General features: G+C 44.4%; 1 protein-coding gene across 6 annotated transcripts in view; it reads right to left on the bottom strand.

Moving 5' to 3' along the window:
* Positions 1-25,817, bottom strand: part of mib2 (MIB E3 ubiquitin protein ligase 2) — a 297,823-nt gene that overhangs the window by 5,790 nt on the left and 266,216 nt on the right. For all 6 annotated transcript variants that reach the window (XM_070860597.1, XM_070860599.1, XM_070860595.1 and 3 more), the window contains 8 exons: positions 25,189-25,337; positions 22,482-22,638; positions 19,952-20,106; positions 13,655-13,781; positions 8,855-9,079; positions 7,376-7,554; positions 5,706-5,881; positions 1,085-1,150 (listed from right to left, as the gene is read on the bottom strand). In XM_070860597.1, coding sequence (XP_070716698.1) covers positions 1,085-1,150; positions 5,706-5,881; positions 7,376-7,554; positions 8,855-9,079; positions 13,655-13,781; positions 19,952-20,106; positions 22,482-22,638; positions 25,189-25,337 — 1,234 coding nt within the window. The remainder of the gene's footprint in view (positions 1-1,084; positions 1,151-5,705; positions 5,882-7,375; positions 7,555-8,854; positions 9,080-13,654; positions 13,782-19,951; positions 20,107-22,481; positions 22,639-25,188; positions 25,338-25,817) is intronic.

Here is a 25,817-nt window from a genome sequence, read left to right as displayed (position 1 = left end):
GGAAACTGATACCCAGGCAGTGCCCTGATTTAACGGATCTACCAAAAGAAAATAATACGTTTCCCCCACCACACGGTATTAATGAACTGGATTCCTCGCACTGCTTCCCTGTCTTGCCACGACACCAAATAATGATACGATATACACACTGCAACGGTGACTGCTGCTAACTCCTAGTATTGAACTGTTCAAGGAACAAGGTTGCCTAACATGACTACAAATGTTTGCTTTAACTTTTTTTTAAACTACAGCAGGCGCCACACAAACATCGCAGAGAAAGTTCATATAAGTGTTTATTCTGCTTGTGAAGGAAACCTGTGTAATTCATTCACAGCTCTGTGGGTCATAAGTGATACAGCCGCCTTCACTTTTGGAAGCATTCATTAACATCTCAACACCTTTCGTTTGTCATTTTAATCACTATAATTAACAGTTTTAAGGAATCTTTTAAATCCTTAGGCCCGATTAAAGCGGAGCTCTGTCAATAATGTTTGCCTGATATTAATTTGAACAAGTTAGTCATTGCGTAAATACCGTAGCAATAAGCAAATAAGTTGAACACAATCAAAAGTACTTTGGTGATTGCCGCAAATCTTTTTTTTTTTAAAAAAGAGGATTTCTCTGTGGTGCCTTAAGAGCTGTGGTTATGCAGCACTGCACTCGCATACTTGGATGTTTGCCATTTTAAATCTCTGCCATGACCGCTATTCAAGCATGTCCGTTTTCGTTAGGCGAGACTGGCTGGTTTAGGGGTGGAGATGGAATACTGCACAGCAGTGGAGCGAGCTACTTTGGCCGGAAGGGCGAAAAATCAGTCCCATTCCAGAAACCCACATCCAGGGAGAGCCAAATCCATCCACCCTGTGAAACATACGCCACGATTCCATCCGCTTTTACATAAAATAGTTGAGTTAGTGGCTATATTCAGAGCAACATTGTCTTCCTCGCCATTGGAACAGAACTGACCAACTATTTCAATTGCGACACTGAACACCTTATTCTCTCTCTGGGCTGCATCTAAACCAAATGTGCCAGAGTTGTGTTGAAAATAGTGTTTTGATAAGGAATGCAATTAATACATTACCATGTCTTATTTTCTTTGTTATAGACACTTGGCATTTGATGCATTTCTTCATTCTGACAGAACACTCTGTGAATGAAATAAGATGCGTCAGAAATCAGCACCTACATCACAGTTTGCATTTCATTGTCATTTCTTGTAACACACTCAGGGGGTATTATCAGCGCCAATGGAGAGGGGGATTCAAGGCTTTATAAGCTTTTTCTTGCATTATTTGCATCAGGGATCATTGGTTACCTAAATGTAAAAAAGATCTGTGCTAACAATCGTTGCTATTAATTGTGTCAGTTTCCCAGTACTGGGCAAGATAACAAAAAAACGATTAAGCAAGGAGCAAATAGCTCCCGATTTATCTTCTGCTTTTCCAAAAGAAATTCTGTCAGTCAGCTTTTTTTGTTCTCTTTATTAGTCCCAGTTAAAGCTCAGAGCAAGCACTTTTCATCATCATCACAGGCAGTCCCTTGAAATCGAGGAAGACTTGCTTCCACTCTAAAAGTGAGTTCTCGGGTGAGTGAACAGTCCAATACGGGAATTACAGTCTCTGTCACAGGTGGGACAGACAGTGGTTGAGGGAAGGGGTGGGTGGGGAGTCTGGTTTGCCGCACGCTCCTTCCACTGCCTGCGCTTGTTTTCTGCATGCTCTCGGCGATGAGACTCGAGGTGCTCAGCGCCCTCCCGGATGCACTTCCTCCACTTAGGGCGGTCTTTGGCCAGGGACTCCCAGGTGTCAGTGGGGATGTTTCACTTTATCAGGGAGGCTCTGAGGGTGTCCTTGTAGTGTTTCCACTGCCCACCTGGGGCTCGCTTGCCGTGTAGGAGTTCAGAGTAGAGCGCTTGCTTTAGGAGCACTTTTACCGATTGATTGATAACCGGAACCGAGATTTACAGTTACAGGTGAGAGTTTCAGCTAGGTCCTTTTTCCAGACTTCAGCATTCTAACTCAGCTTTTGGTCGGAGTGGCTTTGCAGCTTAACAAAAGGGTGAGTCAGAAATAAAACAGCTATACCTGCTCCTAATATTAAAATAATACCTTACATTAGTGTTCTTTTCAAAATTAATCTTTTATGAAGAATTATACATCATCCTTTGCTGATTTTTAAAAATAAATATTTATCCATAAACAGGAAATGCCGATGAGGTTATCTGGGTTACTGGCTTTGTGAAATGACTTTAGGAGCTGTGCTAAGGCACTAATCAACAGATACACTGACAAGACTCTGGGCTAATGATTCTGGTATATCTCCTCAGCAGAAGGGTCAATAACCAGGGGGCACAGATTTAAAGTAATTGGTAGAAGGTTTAGAGGGGAGTTGAGGAAAACTCTTTTCACCCAGTGTGTGGTGGGGGTCTGGAACTCACGGCCTGAAAGGGTGGTAGAGGCAGAAAACCCTCACCACATTTAAAAAGTACTTGGATGTGCACCTGAAGTGCCGTAACCTACAGGGCTACGGACCGAGAGCTGGAAAGTGGGATTAGGCTGGGTAGCTCTTTGTCGGCTGGCACAGAAACGATGGGCCGAATGGCCTCCTTCTGTGCCGTAAATTTCTATGATTCTATGATATCTTCACCAGTCATGAACCTTATCCGAAAAAGACTTTGTTTTATACTCAGGTTTACTTTTCAACTAAAATGAGCAATGAACCTGTAAGTCTATTGACGTTAATTCAATCCCTCTCACAGACTCAATCCCTGTCAACAGCACTCGTAACTTAAAGCTAAATTATTTTTTTCAAATGTGTGTTTCAGACCTACTTTTCCAACTCCCTGATTGAAACATGTAACAGTGTGTAGGGGAGAGTCTCTCTTTAAACTGAAAGCAAAGGGAGAATTGGAATTTCTTCCACTCAGTGGAAACTGGGCAGAATGGGAGTTAAGATCCAATCGGTACACGTATCTCGCCCTTCCCACCCTGTGGCAATGTTAACGCTGCTTTTCTCTTGAACGTTTGAGGTGCCTGCCTGCCTCAGGTGGGATCATGGAATCAGAGAACGGTTACTGCACGGGAGAAGGCCATTGGGCCCATCGAGCGCGTGCTGGCTCTCTGCAACAGCACCTCAGCCAGTCCCGCTCCCCCGCCCTTTCCCTGTAACCCTGAAAAATGTTTCCCTTCAGGCACTTATCCAATTCCCTTTTGAAAGCCACGATTGAATCTGCCTCCACCATGATTTTATTTGGAGCCCAAACACAACTTTAACTGCCCAGCACACACACGGCGGAGGTTCCGTCAGGCAATTTTAAACCTTTCTTTGTGGGACCAGGAGGAGCAGGAGCCATAAACAAAGTGCCCCAGGTTCCCCCCCCCCGCCATACCCTGACCCAGGAAACCCTCTTGAATCCTCCGGCCTTTGCCCGACTGTCGGCCTGCCGGGCTCTGGGCCACGTGATCGTCGAATGCCCGAAGGCGGCGAGTTGTTTGTGGATGGCCGTTATGGGTGAGGAGGTGACCACCCGCTAAAGCAGACTGGGCCTCTCACTGCAGCTCGCACATCTCAGCAGCTTTCCGCCCGGGGATTAAAATTCCCCCTTTAAAGTTATTATACATTAAACTGACAAAATAATTGTTAAAACCTCTGCTTGTCTCAAAGACAAGGTTCGGTGCATGGCGGAGGTTAGCAAGCAGAGCACACCAAGGCAGTTTTTGTTGGTGTGAGGAGGAGGGGGAAATTGGACAGCTCTTATGCCGGAGATTATGGGGGAGAGATTCGCTGGTTAGGCCGCTCGATGCCGGTACAAATGGCAGCGACTCTCGCCTCCACCATTTGCAATTGGAGTTCTAGGTCCCCGACTTGTGGCCCTCCTCCTGAAACAAGGCGGTGCTCCTCCAATAAAGGCCAGCATTTATTGCCCATCCCTAATTGCCCTTGAACAACGGAGTGTCTCGCTCGGCCATGTCAGACGGCAGTTAAGAGTCAACCACATTGCTGTGGGTCTGGAGTCACATATACGCCAGACCGGGTAAGGGCGGCAGATTTCCTTCCCTAAAGGACAGTAGGGTTTTTAACGACAATCCGATAGTTTCATGGGGCTCAATTTTGGCCAGGAGTTGCTCCATTTTTTTTTTGGAGTAACTTAAAAATTCCCATTTTCCACAATCAATTTGCACCAGCATAAGTGAGTTAGTTACGTTTTTTTTTAGTTTCGTTTTTTTTCTCTCAAAAGGGGGCGTTACCAGCCACCACCGACGCCGGTTCTGGCCACTTTGGCCAGCTAATAGTTACTCCAAATCTACTTAGGCCAGCGTATGCGGCCACTTCAGGAAACCCTTGCAGAGAGTTAAAGAAATCGGTACATCGGAGGCTGTTCGGCCTGGGATAGGGGCGGGAAGGGAAGTGGAGAGGACCAGCAGCTAAAGCTCCAAGACTTACAAAGCACTAAACCTTGCAAACAAAAAGCTCTAAGCATTCAATAACAAATAAAAAATTGAATTAAGTCCTACCTTCATCTTAAAATTTGGCCCGGGGGAAGGCAGTGGGCCGGCTGCTGCAGGAGGCCACTCGGCCTGGGCTAGGGGCGGGCAGGAGAACCGATAGAAATCATCTAGGCAGGAGCACTATCGGTTCTCCTGCCCGCCCGCCTCTCGCCCTGACCCAGTGGCCTCCCGGTGCGATTTCTAAGATTAAAGTAATTAAAGCTTCGAATCAAATGGAACTAAGCAGTCCGTGCAATTGCTACTCCATACCCCTACTCACAACATTTGGCCAGCGTCGGGTTCCCACACAGCGGCTACAGCAAGACACAGAGGCTGGGGGCGAGGAGCCACTGCGCATGCGCGGACACTCCACTGCGCATGTGCAGACGTCCTGGCACTGTTTTCGGCGCAGGACGCTGGCTCCACCCCCAACTCGACTGGCCACGCTGCGCGACCACAGGGAGGAGGCCGGACAGCGGCCAAAGTGGGAAGGAAATTTTTCGGCGCACTTCTGAACGGAGAAAAGCGCCGTATCTCCGGGTAAGTGCACCGAAAAACGGGCTGGGCCAAAATTGAGCCCATGGTCACCATTACTGATACGATTTATTTATTGAATTAATTGAATTTAAATTCCTCCAGCTGCTGTGGTGGGATTTGAACTCACGTCTCTGGATCATCAGGTCCAGGCCAGTAACATAACCACTGTGCTGCGCGTCTGTAGCACCAGCGTAAAGGAGGCAGTAAGTGACCAGATGCTATTTGCAGGCTGCCATCACGTTAATGCCAGGCAGAGCCCCTCAAAATCAGCCCCATTGACTGGGCTTCGAACAAAACTTAGTTCTGAGTGGTGGAAAACAATGGCCAAATGTGCTGACTCAAGTAGCAGCTGGAGAGCACTGAAGTGTTATTGTAGCAGCATTGTGATTGGCCACTGAAAACAAAACCCCACTCTTACACATTGCTGTACCTTTCTGCGATTTCACTACCATTTCATTACTATTGGAGACAGATACACTTTCCCCTTCATTTTTAGCAAAAGTTGGGCTCATGATGGTTAAAATGAGTTCCGAGCATTGACCCACTCTCTGAAGATTAAACGGTCAGTTCCATAGTAAATAAGGACTCGACCTGCTGCAAGGATGTGGTTATTGAGCAACAATATGTGCAAGCAGACTCCGCTGTTTGTAGTTCACGGTTAGAGATTGCATACTGTACCTTCACATACTACAGTGTGCTGACAGGGTGAGAACTGAACCAGTAGGGAGAGCTCGGAACACACCAAGCACTCAGCAGGGCCCGCTGACACCGGCAGTAAAAGATTTGTCATTGTATTTGGAGTTGTGTGGATGCGACGCAAAACCGTTGTCCCTGTTGGCTGCAACTGTGATCCCCTGGAATAAACAGCGACAGAAAGATCAAGTACCTTCCTGGCAGAGAATTTAAAAACAAGTTCCCAGCTCCTGCCAAATCCCCCCTTATGTTCACCACATGGGTGCTTGCTCTGCACAATCATGTCATCCAGTCAACAATTTCTTCAGGGTGGTCATGGGAGTTATGCCAAGATCAGTCGTAAGACAATGCCAAGTTTGTCCAGCGCTATGGCGCGCGCTCCTCGGTGGCTCAGAATTGACTGATTTGAATGTTCAGCCGCTGTGGAACTCAACCTCTGACCTCTGCAGAGAGAAGCAGTTTCACACGGAAGGAACATTGCTTTACACAAATTACAACAGACATCTTTATGCAACGCTCATTATAAAAACTTTACATATGCGCACACTTCTTGTCCGTCACATTTCAGTCATCATACACCAATGAAAATAACATTTATACAAAGAAAAGTAGAAAGTAGTAAATATAGCGTTTGGAATCGACAGGAGAAACTCCATAAACACAATATACTGCAGCTACAATGACCGCCTTTTAATTGATTTTCTTGCCAAGATGCTGAACTTCAGCTGGTATGGCCACTGTTAACAGAACATTAGATCTTTTAGCTTTACAGAAACACATACCTTTCCTTTAACTGAAGAATAATTCAGTGTGTTACGCGGTATAATAGCCGTAACCCTTACAAAACACTGCACCCTCTGATTTACTGTGAGCTGCACCATGGGCGATTTGCTTGCAATATTACTAAAAACAATGGTGTAGGTTTTCCAATTTTAAAATTTCTCAACCCTGTTTTCAAATCCCTCCATGGCCTCGCCCCTCCCTATCTCTGTAAACTCCTCCAGCCCCACAGCCCCCCCGAGGTGCCTGCGCTCCTCTAATTCTGGCCCCTTGACATGTTTGGGTACAGTTCCCCAGCTGTTGGCCATCACCTGTGCCTTGCCCAAGTGGCCATTATTTTCACGTGTCAGTCTAAACCGTGAATGTTGGCAGCCTATTCGACTGTAGAGGCATCACAGTTGAGTCCAATCCTGTCTACACATAGACGCAATCGTAAATGGAAACCTCGACAGTTCACCCAACAATAACGCCCCCCCCCCCACAGCACAGACATGCAGAAGGCAATATGCCCCCATTACCAACTCAGCCCCGAACAGTACCCCAGCAGGTCAGTGATGTCAGGAGAGGAGGGATAACACTGTGGGGTGGGGGGGGGGGGAAGCACAAATATACAACAATGCTGGTTCAGTTGTGGTTTCAAACACAGTGCTATTAAAGTCCAGTTGTATGTTAATAGCTAGCTGAAACTAGCAGCATGAGGCTGGGACAAAGAGCTGCTCACCCTCTCTTTTTTCAATACTTTAGTCTCACTCGTGGCGCATGATGAGGTTAATGTAATGTGGGTTTTTAATGTCCGTGTTAAGGGCAGAGTATAATTAAGACCAAAATAATTATCTCAGAGTAATTAACATGGGTATTAGATATTGGTATTTTACCTGAATTTCTCTGCAAAACTTTTAACCATCTGTATTATCCTGCCGTCTGTGACCAGATCGAGTGGTGTTTTGCCCTTGTAGTTTGTATAGTTAATATCCGCCCCGTTCTGGGCTAGGAAGCAAGCAATGGCGGCACCCACATTCAGGTCTGCAGATCCCAATAACCCAGACGTCTGCAACTAAGGAGCAAAGAAACCAAGTAAAAGATAAGGTTTTGAACAAAATATAATGGGAGAGATTTTGCTGTCAAAATAACAGTGAGACCACTGTTGCTCACAGTTACCTCTGCGTAAATGGTACACTAACTTCAGGCGGGGAGCAGATGCACAGTTAAAAAATGCTGTCCGAGTTAGCTTCGCAAAATTGGCATTTCGCTGTCTGCCCTGCCATCTCGCCCACCATTGAAATGCATTAAATGTCATGAAGTTACTGCATTTGAGTGGTAGCGAAAGTAGCCTTTTAACGACGTGATAATTGTTAATTACTGCCAATCAACCTCTCCGTCACTGAAATTTAACTCTTCCATGAGTGGAGTCTCATTCCTTCAGGTATTAATTATTGTTCGGATCAGCAATGATATTGAATGGCGGAGCAGGCTCGAGGGGCCGAATGGCCGACTCCTATTCCTATTTCTTATGTTCTTATGTTGGAAATTTAAAAAAAGTCAAATTTAAAATGTTTCCTTTTACAAAATAACTTTTATTTTCTCTCTTTTTTTCTCTCTTAATCCAATCTTTCTTTCTGTTGCTGATTTGACATTGAATTTACCCATTCTAATTTATACTTCCTTCTCAGTCCTTCTGCTGTTAATTTCCCAATTCTTCAATGGGATTGGTTGAGGAGACACCCTGTTGCTTGCCCTGCTCACTCAGTCCCAGGTGCCCCTCCCCCTCGCTGCGCTGTTACCAGCTCGCACCTTCAGTGACTTTGTGGGCAAAAGGGTTTTGAGCTGAAGGATGCAGGGCAAGTCTAATTAACGGCAGTCCTGTAAGATACCCTGCTACAGCAAAATCTGGCTCAACAGAGGCAAATGATAGGGCATCTAAATTGCAGATTACAAAATATCTAATATTAATATTTAATAAAATGTGCGATTTAAGTCTGCGCCTGGAAATGGCAAGACCTTTAATTGTGTCATAGTTTACATCTTATTTCACAAGTTAATAATAGCAGATACGTAGGAGGCAGCATAACAGCTCTAGTTTTTTCCAAGACGGTAAAAAGTATAATTTTTAAAAATAAATTAAACTTGCGTCGTGATACTGAAAAGTGTGGGTATCATCTGAATGGTTATTTCAGAAACAATTATCAATTTTATTTTTTATAGCAAGCCAAACAGAAAATATGTTTAACATACTCAAACAGATTTCAAATATTTTGCGTTGCTACGTACTCGGATATGCGCAAGAATATTTTGCAATATATACATTTTATCGGCACTGACATGAAGTTTCTCCTATTCTGAGTTTTGAAACCTACATTTGTGTAGAGAGAGCTGGCGTCGCCTTCCCTCGAAGCCATGGTGGTGGCCAGCTGCTGGCGACAGAGTGCCACGTGCATAGCAGTGTCACCATCTTCATCCTCTGCATTCACATCACAGCCTTCAGTGACCAGGAGCTGCAGCATGTCGCTGTGACCCTGGGTAACGGCAAGCTGCAAAGGAGTCTGGTTCCGGTTATTCCGAACGTTAATCTCACACCGACCCTGTGGAGAGGAAAAGAGGATTATAGACTTTTCAGTCACACAGACTTTGTCGATATATAACCTTTGCAGTAATGTCTCTTTTGTTGATTTCCTATGTTGTCATTAAGAACGAGACAGAACCCGATTGTGCACAAACTCCTGTTCTGTCCCGGGATGTTTTTTGAAGCTTCCCATTTAACATGCCGGCAGGCAAAGATGGTGATGATGTATTTCACCGAGACTACGGGCACAGAACTGAAGGATAGCTTTAAATCACGTCTGAAGTAAGAATAGGAGGTTAGAAAAAGAACTTTAGTCCCTGTTATTAAAAAGGGTGAAGTTAATCAAGAAACAGTCTTTGGATGTCACAAGCTTGGTTTGGAACACTTGTAGTAGAGAGAAAAGAATGAGGGAAATGAGGAGTCCCAGAGTTTTGCAATCCTGAGGAAAAAACGAGTTTGATTAAGAAACACTGTGATGCGTCTCAAATAGTGAGGATAAAGGGAAAAGGAAAAACACATCGGAGGGCAGAGAGTTTGTGAAATTCAATGACAATAGTAATATTAATGAAATATCAAGAGACAGTGATGGTGAGGGAAGGCTGCAGACTGTAGGTGAGAAACTCGTCAGGTGACCAAGCTTTTCCTTACATCCTGCCCAGGAGGGGGGACGGGGGGGGGACCGGGAGACCTTCGGAAGACCGATGGGAGCCTTGGAGAGAATGGAGAAGAAATGTTTGACACAAAAGAACGAACCGGTGGTGTCCTGTTCCACTCTTCAACGAGCTTTGAACCCCACATTCTGGCCCCCACCCTTTCATATCAAGTTGCAGGAGTCAGCTATTGCATGATGAAGAATAATGCAGCTTGTGTGCAGCTGATTGAAATGGGTGAATGTGGACTGAAATCATTAGCAAAAGGTTAGTTGGGGTTTAATTATGACTGGAGGAGGTAATCGATGTGGAGAAGGAACAGAAAGTTGCTGATGAATTGCGTGTATTGGTAAGGGGGATGTACTGGTGGGTAGCAGCAGTATTGGGGAAGGAAAGGGGCAGTTTTTGAAGAACAGCAGCAGTGCTTGCATCTGGGAAATAAAGCGGATAGAAGCACTGCATCAGAAACTAAAGACAGCTCTACACAATTTTTCATTTCACTGTACAAAGCGCAATATAAATCTATCACATAGCGGCACTGAGAGCTTGTTATAATGGGACACCGTGCACCAGGCTGATTATGAAACACTTTTAAAAAATAAGTTTAAAGTCGAGTCTTTCTACGTGTCAGCTTTGGCTGGCATTTATTGGAAAACTTGCATTTCATGTATTATGAAATGACTTGGATTTAAAAGGAAAAAATGATGAATCGCCATCATTTAAAACATGACAAATATCCAAAAACAGCAAACGTTCCTTTAAAAAAAAATCAGTTTGTAACGTAGTGACGTATAGGACCAGAAAATCATTCCACTCCAGCTGGACCGTCCCAAATATAGAAAATTCAAGTTTAGGTCCTTCTGAATCCGAAGTGTTAATCAAATTACCCATCCCATCTAGTATCTCATGCATTATCATCACAGCAAAGGACACTGTCAATTTACAGCCCACAGCTTTAGAAAGCATTATGCAACATCGGCACAAAACAGCAAATTCTACCTAAGTGTTGCACAGGCCTCCCCATGATGGTGCTCTACAAAGATAGATTATCGTTCGATTTTATCCAAAAGTATACAAGCTAGAAAAGGAACACAGGCACCGGATCACAATTACTCCCCTGGGGGTTTCAGCTATTTATATCATTCTCTGCAAACAAAACATTTGACAACTGTAGCAGATTGCAATTATTTGAAACATCTGGCAATGTATTGAAACACAGATGTCAACAGTAAGAGACCCATGCTCACAGGGACAAGGCTGATCAAAGACCAGTGTTCATAGAAATATATTGCACTGTCGGCCCACTCCAGGGACTTGAGCACATAAATCCAGGCTGACACTCCCAGTGCAGTTCTGAGGGAATGCCGCACTGTCAGAGGTGCCGTCTTTCGGATGAGATGTTAAACCGAGGCCCCGTCTGCTCTCTTGGATGGACATAAAAGATCCCATGGCACTATTTCGAAGAAGAGCAGGGGAGTTATCCCCGGTGTCCTGGGGCCAATATTTATCCCTCAATCAACATAATAAAAACAAATTATCTGGTCATTATCACATTGCTGTGTGTGGGAGCTTGCTGTGCGAAAATTGGCTGCCGCATTTCCCACATTACAACAGTGACTACACTCCAAAAAGTACTTAATTGGCTGTAAAATGCCTCGAGACATCCGGTGGTCGTGAAAGGCGCTATATAAATACAAGTCTTTCTTTCTCTATAAATTAAAAGCAAGTGGATGATCGACCTGAAACATTAACTCTGTTTCTCTCTCCGCAAATGCTGCCTGACCCGCTGAGTATTTCCAGCATTTTATGTTTGTATTTTAAGTAGACGATGGGGATCGATTTAATCTCAGTTTCCCAAAAACTGGTGCAGGTGTGCTAAATCCAACTGATTTCCGGCTCCAGTATAGTTTGGAGTTGGGAATGTCGTACGTACGAAATCCTACAATGCAGGCAATGCTGGACACAAAGTCCAACCCACACCAAGAAAACTAGCACCCACAGTTGCTAAGGGCAGTAAACTCGGGCCGGAGATCATTTGAAGGTTTTCTTGCCGACACTTAGGCCTTCAGCCTTTCTGCCAATTGCGTTTTGTCCCCAGCACCACTACTGACATCAATGGGTTTCCGCAGCGGAAGCTGATGACAGATCTCAGGCAGGCCATGGTGCCCAAGAGGTACTCTATGCCTTTCTATTGCCATCCACAGACCTGTTTGTGCAGTAGCAGGTGAAATAATCATACTCTGGCAGGCAGATGACCAAAGCAGCCATGACACACAAAAAGGCACGTTATTACCAGATGAAGTGCAAATAATTGTGTTATGGCTACACTTCTCAAAGGACACTCAGCAGCTGCCACTGCAATAGCCTTCAATTAATATTCATTGTGTGACTATTATTAGATATAACTATACCCGCTCAAATGATCAAACACAACAAATACATTTTCTGAAAGAGAGCATATAATCTTTAAGTGAAGGACTAGCCTTGTAATTAAAAACATTGTGAGACAACAGTTTGTCTATAAAACAAATTGTGGCTTGAATAATCTTTGGTTGGTTAACATCTGATTAAACGTAGTGTCCTTATATTCCAACATACAGACCGAGCTGTTGTGCAATGCATCGCATGTTAAATAAAGAACAATTAAGATGCACGCATTTGGACAGAAATGGAAGCTGAAATGGAAAATATGACAAAGTCAAAGTGATGATTGTGGCTGTGGCTGTGATTCATTTGTATGTTGTTTGTAAACCTTTGGAAAAGAGACTTCAGTCTCAAACAAAAAAACAATCCCGATTGAAAATATCTTTTAACTAATTCAGGATGAAGCTTTTTTTTTTGTTTGTTCTACAAATGTACTGAAAAAAAGACTTGCATTTATATAGCCCCTTTCACGACCGTCCCGAAGTGCTTTACAGCCAATGAGGTACTTTTTGAAGTGTAGTCACTGCTGTAATGTGGGAAACGCAGCAGCCAATTTGTGCACAGCAAGCTCCCACAAACAGCAATGTGATAATGACCAGATAATCTGTTTTTTTATTGATGTTGATTGAGGGATAAATATTGGCCAAAAATTAATTTAAAAGGTATGAGAATTCTTGCGGATATCTTGGGGCCAGTGAGCATGCTGGTCTGGCCAGCAGCCTACAATGTCAGCCGGCTCACCCAAAACCCTGGCTGCAATGTAAAGCAGCTCAAGATTAATTGTCAGAAGCAATGTCAGGACGTATGGGCGGTGCACCCCTGTTTTTCTATGCTAAATAAATTATCTGGATACTAAACCCAACTACAAGTTGCTCACATTTTACAGATGACACCAAAATATGAAAAACCCCAAAGGCAGTGATGCAGCAAAAGGTTTACTGAAGGCGTGCAACTCGACAAAGACATTTAATACTGCTCGGGTAAAGTATTGCACATCGCACAAAAAAATACATTAGTGTACAGTAAGTGGGACTGAATTAGCACACAGAGACACGGGAAAAAGACCAGGAGTAACAGCGGGGACAACATTCGGACCATGTAACAATTTGCTGAAGTCCATCAGGCTATTGTGAGGAATTTGCCAACAGAATTAGGATTACATATACATCAACCCGACCCTATAATAGTGAAAAGGGGACCTGGGGAATAAATCACATGCCTTTAGTTAAATCTCTCAAAATTCCACATTGGAATCTCGGCATTACTGTGCACATTACAGAATAAAAATCAGTACTCTGCACTTAAATCACACTGCACCTAGTTCCCAACATTTTAGTTTATTCCAATAATCTGAGCAAAAAGACAATCTTTGGTTCAGCACATTTCTCTAATTCTACTTCATAACATTCAGTATTTAGAAATGTGCACACACAGTATTTTTGCAGGTATTCCCAAAGTTCAGATGTGTACATTACACAATCACATACTCCTTAAAAGATGAAATGGAAGTAGATTCCTACCTCTTTAATCAGCACCTCCGCTACCTCTTTGTGGTTGTTGAGGGCAGCGAGGTGGAGGGCTGTAAATCCGTCCTCCTTCTTCACATCTCCCAGCTGCCGAGCACGGGCGAGAATCCTCTCAGTGGCTCTGACACAATGAAGGAGGAATGGAGAATAAACCAGCGTAGGTATTGGTATCGAGAGCAAAATGCAAAGGAGAACATGAAATAACTACAGCATTGTATTTTACAAGTGAAAGACTCAAGTGACAGAGTTGAAATTGAGTAGTCCTCAGCAGCGATTAATGAGATGTCTGATACAATTACAAAACCCATTTATAAAAGTATATGAAGTAGCTTAAACGACCCTCTTAATTTGGGGTCAGCCGCGAAGCAAAGGCATTGGCCGCTGGCCCTGAAGCTTCCTACAAAGATCTCGCGAGCTCTGTGTCGAGAAGTTCGGCTTTTCCGACTTTCAGATGACATACAGCGCAGGTTAATGGGGAATCCCTAACGCGAGCTGCTGTGACGTCAACAAGCTGTCTAAGCAGCCAATCACAATGCAGAATTCTCAGCAGGCAATGAATAAGCCCCTTTTAAAACATGTCAGAAAGCAAAACAAAGGGCTCAATTTTCCCCATGCTTATTTTTTCGCCCCGACTATTCAAAAAAAAACTAGCACGTTTCCCTGTTCTATTTTTTGAATCTGGTGCTGCACAGCCTGTCCTTTAGCTCCGGGGGGGGGGGTGGAGCCTAATGTCTGCGCTGAAAAAACAATACCCTTCCTCTTCTGCACATGCGCGGGAAAAAAAAAGGATGTTTTTGACGTGATTGCTACGGGCGCGCATGCCCAGTACACCTCCTGGTCTGCATTTGGCCATTTTTAAAAAGCCAGTTGTGTGTGAGAACTTTAATTCTCAGTGGAAAAATCGGAGCTGCAATACAAGATGCAACGCAGCTCAAGGACCAAGAATTTCTCACAGGACGAATTAGAGGCACTAGTTACTGTGATTGAGGCCAGACGGCACGAGCTGGACACCAGCAGAGGTTACATAAAAGTTTCACCAAAAGAAAAGAAGAAACGCTGGAACCAACTTGCAGAAGGTAACTGTGCAATAGTGACCACCCCGAGGTCTGGAGGCCCGTGCAAAAAGAAGTGGCAGGACCTTGGTCAAGTAATTAGTGCAAGTAATATTTTCATTTATTCACTGGAATTGCAATTGTAAATGTGACCAGTTACATATGTCCCAACCAGCGGAAAGACACCCTCTCTAAAAAGTTACATTTTCATCTTTGCAGAGGAAGGTGGCACATAATAAAAAGGGAAAGAACTCGAACAGGAGGAGGCCCGGCAAATCTGCAGCCACTGACACCCTTGGAAGAGAGGGTTGCTGCTTTGATGGGTCCTGCCTGGAGAAAAGCAACCATCACTGCACAAGCTGGGCCCACACTCGAGGGAGAGAGCAAGTCCTGCAAATTCTGGAGTCTGACTTTGCTAAATGTTACGGGCTAGCCATGCTTCGGTTCATGGGGATGTCTCCATCAGCTACGCTTCGGTTGATGCAATGTGTTATCATTCAACATGGTCCTTCAAATCAGCCTGTTGCTTGCGCTGTGAGCGCCTACCCACCCACCCTGCCCCCTCCTCTGCTGCTAACCATTTGTCGGTGTTATATTTCGCAGAACTTGAGGCCAACCTTGACGAGGCTGAAACCGATGCAGGTAAGGCCTCCTGCCCATCATCCGTCGAATCAATCATCTCCTCCGCAGCACCATTATGCAGAAGGCTTGCACGAGGTAAGGCATTGTCAGTATTGCCCCCATGATTAAATTCTACCTTTGCAAGAAGCTCAAAACAGGACAAAGTTAAAGCTTCTCTCTCCTCTCTCTCTTCTCCCCAAGGTGCACATCCTAGTATGGACAGGTTGGATGCAGGAAGAATGTTCCCAATGTTGGGGAAGTCCAGAACCAGGGGACACAGTCTAAGGATAAGGGGGAAGCCATTTAGGACCGAGATGAGGAGGAACTTCTTCACCCAGAGAGTGGTGAACCTGTGGAATTCTCTACCACAGAAAGTAGTTGAGGCCAATTCACTAAATATATTCAAAAGGGAGTTAGATGAAGTCCTTACTACTCGGGGGATCAAGGGGTATGGCGTGAAAGCAGGAAGGGGGTACTGAAGTTTCATGTTCAGCCATGAACTCATTGAATGGCGGTGCAGGCTAGAAGGGCTGAATGGCCTGTTCCTGCACCTATTTTCTATGTTTCTATGGACCACACCCAGGTCTGGGCATGCACAATAGGCTTGCTTAGAACGGGAAGCTCGCCATTCAATGAGGGCATTTGGGGCAACGAAGTCTAATGCAATTCTTTAATTTTAGATTTTTTTCAAAGTAGCGCCGATCGAACGTCTCCTCACCGGGCTCGAGGGTCGGCCGGCGGAATCACATCCCCCCCCCCCCCCCCCGACACGGGGGCTCGGCAACTGCTGCCCCTCCCCAACCGGGCTTCATTTGATGCTGCTGCATAGTGTGAGAGTTCCCATCTTTTCAGTTCGGCCTCCACACATCCCCTCTCTCCCTCTCTCTCCCTCCCCCCCCCCCACCCCGAGCCCCCGTGTCTGGGCGAGGGACCGATTCTGCCGGCCGATGCTCCGACCCTGGAGCCCGGTTTGGAGACGTTTGGTGGTGGGGGTGGTACTTTGAAAAAAATCCAAAATTAAAGAATTGCATGAGACTTCCATTTTCAGCGTTTTAAGTTTGAAAAAAATTAAGCTTCATGATACATATTTAATGTGTTCTCGACTCCCTCCATAACTTCGGCTAAAAACAATGGCGTCTTTCTGCGCTGCTTTTTCCATAAGTGCCCAGAAGGGTTTTTTGGGCGTGGTCACATCCACCGCCCTCGGAGAACTGTAAGTTGGCCAAACTTGCTTAAATGTGAAAAACTGGCGCAGACATCAGGTTACGCCTCCATGACGCAAAAAAAAATAACCTAAAAAATCGCAACTGAGTCACGCTGGCGCACAATCTTTGAGGAAACTTGGATATTTTAATTTAGGCCAAAAAAAGCACGCACACCAAAAATACAGTGCAGATCAGTGGGGAAAATTGAGCCCATTGGGGGGAGGTGAGGGGAATGCCGGCGCATTGCATTTTTATACATCTCTCACTCTCAAGTTTTCCTCTTGTGAAGTCTTAGAACTGTATCTGTTCCCACCTGGACTATAAATGGCAAATAAAAATCTCATGTGCATCTTTTTTCACGATTTATACACCAGTCAAGTTACCACAGCTTAAATTTACTCAGTGAACAATGGTAAGTGGACAGTGTGCTCCAAACTCTCTCCAAATGCTCTTCAGCCAGTTCCTTGGAGCAGTTAGTTGACTACTTTCCCGACAATGTCTCTCCCCTGTGGCGTGGATCCAGCCTCAACTTTAACCCTTCTGCAGGAGAGCATCCGTGAGTCAGGAATCAGAAATAAACCCCATCTCTCTGGGATGCTGACATCGGTTTCCCATTTTTAAAATATATTACCCAGCCCTCTTTTTCTAGACCCTGGTTTTAAAAGAGATTCAAGAAATGGATTATCCTGCCTGCACTTCAGTGAATTAAAATAGTTATTCAATCAAGAGGTTCAGAGGTCAACTTGGAAGAAGAAAATAAAATAAGAAAAGGCAAAAACGGAAGTCATTTTAAAGCGTGTAATAGTTGTGATGAAAATAAAGTATATGTGTCTAATTTTGGTTTGTAGCTGTGTCTTTAAACGCCTTGTGTATTTTAATAGTCAGCTGTGCAGGAATCCTGTACCAAGCTGCAATTTTTGGAGGTTTTAGGTTTGAGAGGGGAATAATTCAAAGTAAAACATTGGCCCGCAATTTACGGTCAGCGGTGAAGCAAAGGCATTCTTGCCACTGACCTTGAGCAAAGCTGCCCACGGAGATCTCGTGATCTCTGTGGCGAAAACTTGCAAGTTTCTCCACGGGTAATTGATTGTAGCACTGTCAATATGGGATTCCTACGCGATGCTGCAGTGACATCTACAAGCTGTCTAAGCAACCATTCGCACTGACGAATTCTCAGACAGCAAACCAGGAAATAAAAGGCAGCTTTTATCCCCACTTTTAAAAAATATTACAGAGAGAGAAATAAAAATTGAGACTTTCATATGGGGTTAAGGTAGAAGCTGAAATATCATAAATAAATTATTCATTTTTTTTAATTGTAAATTGTCATAATGGAGAAATTTGACTCCACAAATATAAATTTTTCAGGGCTGGGATGTTTTTTTGGCAGTCAATACGCTGTTAAAACCCCAGTTACACCTATTCCAACACGGTTTAATAGTAGCACGGAGAAGCCCAAATATTCTCAGTTCCACCGATTGCCAGCTATGGGGGAAGTGGGTTCCACATCGCAACCTATGTCGAAGCAGTGAATGGCTGACTGCAATCTCAGGATCTCGGTGTTTGCAGGAGCTAATTCCCGAAGTTGCAGTCAGTTTCAGAGGAGTAGCGATGACCAACGCTCGCCATCATTACCCACCCCAAAATCCAGGCCACTGGTTCAGCTAGATTTGGGCTGGCAGCTCATTTAAAAAAAAAAAAAATGTAATTGAGTGGTCAGTTATTCAGAATCCAAGAATTCTTGGTAATTCGTTCCTGGGATATAAAAAGAGGTGTTCCATTCAAATCAAAATCAAAGAGTCAGTTTGAAAATATCGTTAAAAGGAACCAGCCTGTTTGACGTTGCCAAGAGACAGTTTAGATTGGAACAGAGACTCTGGCAGGGCTAAGAAATTTATAAAGAAAAGAGACGCTGCACGATATAAATATTTACAAAGGGCTTGCAAGTGTTAGTGTTGCAATCCTTCTGATTATTTTGTCCACTTGAGGAATTAGATAAGTTATATATCTACAACAGAGTGTTAGAATTTCAGCTTGTCTCCTGGGGGTAAAACGAGCACTGAGGTTCGACCGGTCGCTATAGAAACCGCCCACTGAAATCAACGGAAATTTAAATCAGGCAGGGATGGCTGATTGCAAAGCTAGCTTCACACCCGGGTGAAAATCTACCCCACAATCAATTGGTTTTCGTCCGGCTGTGAAGCTAGTCGCGTGCATCCGGGCCATGCACAAGCCGCTCAGCGCTGTTGTAACGGGAAAAAAAGGGTCGCACGACCTCTTAAAGGGGCCATGCACCCAGAAGAAATTAGTGGGAACATTGTCCATAATGTCTGTGGCACGATTGTTACAGGTGCAACATCCCGAATCCGAAACTCCGGAAACCAGAATTATCCGAAAACCGGACATTTTGTGCATCGCTGATGAAATTATTGTCTGAAAACCGTACCTGTTTTGAGGTAAAACCCCAAATCTGGCACGGATTCGTTCGAGGATTCTGGATTTCAGACAAAAAAAAATCAACTGAAATCCGGAATCTTCTACTGAATCCGTGCCGGATTTCAGGTTTTGCCAGATTTTGGAGCCCGGCATGGATTTGGTCAAGGATTCCAGATTTCAGACTATTGATTTTCTTGTCTGAAATCCGGAAAAAATTGGGAGAGAGTCGGTCCCAAGGATTCCGGACGTTGTATCTACACTTCATTTTTGTTCATCTTTTGTTAAACAGAATCGCTTCGTGGTTTTAAACTGAAACCATGTGTTGTAGTATAATACTCCATTTGCTCATCGAAGACGAGATAGACCCCATGAACCAATAGGATAAGTCCAGTAGTTAAAAACAGACAGCGTTTTCTATTTGGTTCCACGTGATATATTACTAAAAGCCTGCCTAGATCTTAAGGCTATGATAGATACTCTTTAAAGTGTGGGGAACTGGAACTGGAACTTGCCCGAGTGACAACTGAAGTAATCTAGGGTAAGAGGGGCAAGACCCAGAAACTGTACTGAACTGGAATTATAGACTCCGGGCTACTAATATCATTAACTATGCTTTTAAACAGACTAAACCAGCTAATACCAACACAGCATTTTTCTAAATCATTTTTCATATTATTACATATTATTGAACAAATAATTTGCAACAAATCATCTCTATGCTGAAAAGATTGTATGATAAGAAGCAAACTATTGGTGTTAAGTTTTAAAGAATGCCTTTATGTGGAAGAATTGAAAGGCCCTGATTACCATTTGGACCTCGTATTTGGAGAACAACATGGATGCTATTTGGGATTGCAATACCTGCTCTGCAATGTTGTAGGATTAGTGCTGGTAATTTCTCTAAATTGCATATTGCAGGATTTTAGCAAGACCGTTTCTCCAGTTTATAATACATCAGTCATTCTGCTGGTTCTTACAGTTTATTGCCTTTTAAGGCTGCGTGGTGAAGCAAGTTAAAGCCACGATTATTTTGTTGGGTGAAGTCAATATTTGGCACCTCGGTCAGGATCTCGATGATGTCCCTGTTGTCTTTAGCAATTCCATCGTGTAAAGGGGTGTCTCCATATGAATCCTGGAATGACAAAGCCAGGAGAGTTGAGGATAGGTGAATCCACATTTAGTGGATTCAGAGAAAATCTATAGTTACCCTTTCCCACCAGCTTAACACCATTGTGTATTTGGTAAAGTGCTGGCACAGTGCACTCCTGCTAATTACACGGCTAATTTTCTACAATTATTCACACATTTGTCAGGAGTGCACACGAGTGGATCACATGACATACAGTGCAAACCAAAAACTAAATTATGTACTGTTTTACATTTATAATTATATTGATAGTAATGTCTGAGGAGCTTTAATAACCTAGATACAGTTTGTCAATAATGAAAGATTGTTGATTAATTAAAGGGTTAATAATTTGAATGGTTAAAAAATGGACGGGGACCACATTTAAATTATTCAAATACCAACGAGCGCACTCTCATGCGCTCACAGCTGATCAACACAATATGCGTCAGCTAACCCAAGAACAATTTTCCAAGACGTGCTTATTGTGACTAAGCTACAATTAAAAAGCTGGTTAGAAAGAAAAATATTTCTGTTTAAACATGTTCCGTTAAATACAATATATTGTGGTTAATTCCTACATCTGTGTTGTGGACATGGGACACAATGGCATCGATTAGGCTGCAAGGTTCTCAGCAGCGAAGTAAAAAATCTTAAACGGACACCTGAAGTAACAGTTAAACCGGACAAGAACACGTCTCTCCAAACAGGACCAGGTGATTCTGTCCTTTCACGCAGAGAATCGAGGGTTACGTCCAGCCCACCTAATCGCCTCTCTCTCTCTTGCCTGGAAAGTGAAATTAACTTGGGCACTTTCCTAATGGGCATGAAACCACAGCACAGAACTGTGTAAAATTTGGCAACCTCAGCAAAGAACCCTCATGGGAGTCTGGATGTTATCGTCTCTGCCACAATGGTCACTTGTGATATAGCAATCCATCATTGGCAGCCGTGCCTTCAGCCACCTGGGCCCCCAAGCTCTGGAATTCCTGCCTAAACCTCTCTACCTCTCCACCTCCTTTAAAACGCTCCTTAAATCTTACCTCTTTGACCAAGTTTTTGATCATCTGCCCTAATATTTCCTTGTGGTTCAGTATCAAATTTTGTCTTATAAACGCTCTTGTGAAGCGGCTTGGAACGTTTTACTACGTTAAAGGTGCTATCTAAATGCAAATTGTTGTTGTTGTAATAATCCTAAATCTACATCCCTGGTTATCAAAACACGAGTCAACAGAAACAACCTTTCACCATTTACCCTCAAAACCATTCAGAATTTGGAAAGCTGCCATTAACCTGTTATGATCCAGTGAAAAAAGCCCCAATTTCTCAAGCCTTTCTTTCATAACTATAACCCCTCATTCTGATAGCAACATAATAAATCTTTGCTGGAGTCTCCCCAAGGCTCGAACACTGTATGGGTGCCCATACTACATGCAATATTACAACGATGACCTAACCAATATCTTGTATAAATTCAACATCACTTCTCTGCCTTTATATTGTACGCAGCGTGTGGAAAACCAGGCAAGCTAGGAATATATTTCTAACAAAGGCGGCACAAGATCTCGAAGTGAAATCCCAATGGTGCTGATCATATATTCCTCTAAATTTCTGCCGGCAAATACGGGTGCACTTCTAGAATGATTACCTTAACCGTAGTAGTGAAAATCTATTTCCTTCACAGCACCTAACTGGTAATCAGGCCAAAATGTTTAAGACCAACACAAGTGGCACAGTAACCAATAGCGGCTGGATATAGATTTGCATCATGGTCACATGCTGTTTTTGTTGATAATCGATTGGGGCTGATTTTGATCAAGGCCTCCACCCGCCGAGGTACCGGATGGTACTTTGGGCGGCAAATGGACCACTTACGCCGCCAATCTGGGCAACAGCGGGCGGGAGGTCTCATTCTCGGCGGCAGAGGCGCTTGCCACCCAAGTATCGCCGAGGATGGAGTCGGGCCCACGGAGGGTCGAACACCTGAAAATGTTCACTTACCTTTTTTTCAGGTTCTTCAGCCTCACCGTCGGGGACAGACCAGCCTCCAGCCAGCGGTCTGCCCCCGACTCCCGCCCGCAGGAATCTGGGAGCTCGGCGGGCAGGAGCACAATTGTGCCACTCGGCTCTCCCCCACCCCGCCCCGAAAGTGGCACTGGGCGGATCTTCCAGAGGAATGTCAGCGGCAGTGGGCGGTGAGTTGATGAATTTTGGCCCCCCCCATTATCAATTACAGGTTGTCAGTACTCTTTAGATTTTCTCCCACTTTGTATATACTCATTACTGCCCCAAATAAACAGGCAGTCTCTGGCCTGGCACCAACAGCCTTGCTGCTTTCTCGAAGTACAAATAAGTGAAGTTACTGGTGACGGATTGCTCACCTGGAGATTAACGTTGCAGTTATATTCACAAAGCGCACGCACCACTTCTGTAAAGCCCTTGTTTACTGCAATGTGCAGAGCAGAACATGTAGAAGCATTCAGTAGATTGACATTCGCCCCTTTGCTGAGAAGCAGTCTGGCCACCTCAGGCTGGTTTCTGTATAAAACAAGCAAAGATTACCCACAGACTGGACCCGCCAATTCGCGCAAATCAGCGGCCAGCACATTTGAAGCATCTCCTCCACAGTCCAACTGACCAGTCCCTAACTTATTAATATTAACTTTTCACCATTTTAATCTTAGCAAAACAGGTGAAAGGTTTGCCTGGTCAGCTGTTAACTGGCATTGGACACTGACTGCTGAGGCGTGGTCTGTATTAACACCCAGAAATATAATGTTGGAAAGTGTGAGGTCATGCACTTTGGCAGAAAAAGTCAAAGAGGAAGTTATTATTTAAATGGAGAAAGATTGCAAAGTGCTGCAGTACAGCGGGACCTGGGGGTACTTGTGCATGAAACACAAAAGGTTAGTATGCAGGTACAGCAAGTGATCAGGAAGGCCAATGGTACCTTGGCCTTTATTGCAAAGGGGATGGAGTATAAAAGCAGGGAAGTCTTGCTACAGCTATACAGGGTATTGGTGAGGCCACACCTGGAATACTGCGTGCAGTTTTGGTTTCCATATTTACGAAAGGATATACTTGCTTTGGAGGCAGTACAGAGAAGGTTCACTCGGTTGATTCCAGGGATGAGGGGGTTGACTTATGAGGAAAGGTTGAGTAGTTTGGGCCTCTACTCATTGGAATTCAGAAGAATGAGAGGTGATCTCATTGAAACATATAAGATTATGAGGGGGCTTGACAAGGTGGATGCAGAGAGGATGTTTCCACTGATGGGGGAGACTAGAACTAGAGGGCATAATCTTAGAATAAGGGGCCGCCCATTTAAAACTGAGATGAGAAATTTCTTCTCTTAGAGGATTGCTAATCTATGGAATTCGCTGCCTCAGAGAGCTGTGGAGGCTGGGTCATTGAATATATTCAAGGCGGAGAGAAACAGATTTTTTGAATAGGAGAGTCAAGGGTTATGGGGAACAGGCAGGAAAGTGGAGTTGAGGCGAAGATCAGATCTTATTGAATGGCTCGAGGGGCCGTATAGAAGCATAGAAAATAGGAACAGGAGTAGGCCATTCGGCCCTTCAAGCCTGCTCCACCATTCAATATGATCATGGCTGATCATGCAACTTCAGTACCCCATTCCTGCTCCTATTTCTTATGGTCTTATGCGTTCTGGAGTTTACCCAATGGTTATTGCACAATTTGTATGATGTCTCTACTTCGGGTACAGTCCCTTCAGATTACAGACATTGCCCCAGGCTTTCCGGCCCCATAATGCTGATTTCCTGGAGCGGCTGAGGCCAGTAATGTGCTCAGCAACACGCTCCGCCGTGTTCCCACCTTCCCCGCACCCCCCCACCGCTCCCCCCCCACCCCCGCCCGCGAGGGCCTGGCCATGTATTTATGCCGAGGTGTCCGAGAACCCGAGAAATCCATGTGCAGCCGTGACCTGTGCATGTGATCATATCGGTAGCACTCTCTCTCGCCTCTGAGTCAGAAGGTTGTGGGTTCGGGTCCCACGCCAGAGCCTTGAGCACATAAATCTAGGCCTGACACTCCAGTGCAGTGCTGAGGGAGTGCTGCACTGTCAGAGGTGCTGTCTTTCGGATGAAAAGTTAAACCAAGGTCTGGTCTGCTCTCTCAGGGGGACATAAAAGATCCTATGGCACTATTTCAAAGAAGAGCAGGGGAGTTTTCCCCGGGGTCCTGGCTAACAAAAGGATAATGCCATTGTGTACTGCCTGCATGACAATGTGACAGCAGGCCACGAGGCCTCCCAAGTCAAAACTCTACTCTCTCTTTTCAGTGGGATTCAAATTTGATAAGATCCCATGACCAGAAAGTTGGTCAGAGTTAGAGGGCATCTCCATTACAGGCAGAAGTCCTGCCCCCTCAGAGTGATGCCCCAATAAAGGTGATAAGCAAGCCGAGGCCATTATCGTCATTGGAAACACCAATGTCTGCACCCACAAAACTTCAGCAGACTTAAACATCAAAAATACATTTACTTATATGGGGAAATAAAAATTTTAAGAGGATGCATTCGCTTAAAGGTAAGTGACTATTAATGGGGGCAAAAGTGTTGGAAGGCTTTACAAAGAATCTATTCTATTGCTTTGAAAAGCGCAGCACTATCAGGAAAAAAAAGAGAGGACAACTATTAAATTTTGTTACAAAGGTGCAGTTTTTAAAAACTGCTTTTGAAGCATTCATCTTTAAAGGAGCGCTCAGGTTTAACTTGAAAAAACAGACATTTTCAAAGAGCGAATGAGGTGAACAATTATGGAGCTCTGTAGATGGTAATAACACGAGACAGTGCACTAGTGCACTAGTGGTCACGCAGTGATCGGATTATGCCAACAACTGTCTGTACGGTCAGCTTTTGATATCAGCTGTGCTGTCAGGGGAGGTGATGTGGGCAGGCTGGCCAATTCATCACAGCAAAAAAAAAACATCGCCAATTTACACTTGGCACACTTTCCTATTGCTTTAAAAAAAAGCGATACAGGCTCCAAAGCAATTGTACCAGAATGAGACCCAGACTTGGCTACACAGTCATTAACACAAGCACAAAGGAGCCATTTTTCATACCCAAATGATGCATAATGCAGTGCCGTGTCACCGTCTTCATCGTGAATCTCGAGCTGTGCGTTTGCCTGCAGGAGGATTTTCACCACCTCAGTGTGCCCCTGATGGGCGGCCACCTGTAGTGCCGTCTTACCCTGATTCTTAATGTCAACCTGCACAACACAGAACAACGTTTAAATCACTTGCTGCGGAATATTTCATAAGCAGCTGTCTCTGCAGCACCTGGCATGGTCTCCAGACTCTCAGCCAGGAGCACACGGAATAAAATCCAGCTTTTCACATCAGTACGTGCAGAGAGGATGTTTCCCCTCGTGGGGGAATCTAGAACTAGGGGGCATAGTTTCAGAATAAGGGGTCGCCCATTTAAAATGGAGATGAGGAGGAATTTCTTCCCTCAGAGGGTCGTGAATCTTTGGAATTCTCTGTCCCAGAGAGCGGTGGAGGCTGGGTCATGGAATATATTCTTGAATAAATTTTTGAACTACAGGGGAGTTATGGGGAGCGGATGGGGAAGTGGAGTTGAGACCATGATCAGATCAGCCATGATCTTATTGAATGGCGGAGCAGGCTCGAGGGGTCGAATGGCCGACTCCTGCTCCTATTTCTTATGTTCTTATGTACAAAAGCAAGGT

This window comes from Pristiophorus japonicus, chromosome 18, assembly GCF_044704955.1.
Source record: "Pristiophorus japonicus isolate sPriJap1 chromosome 18, sPriJap1.hap1, whole genome shotgun sequence".
NCBI classification, from domain to species: Eukaryota; Metazoa; Chordata; class Chondrichthyes; family Pristiophoridae; genus Pristiophorus; species Pristiophorus japonicus.
The sequence above is the reverse complement of the archived record's forward strand: the minus strand, read 5'-3'. Positions and strand labels throughout refer to the sequence as shown.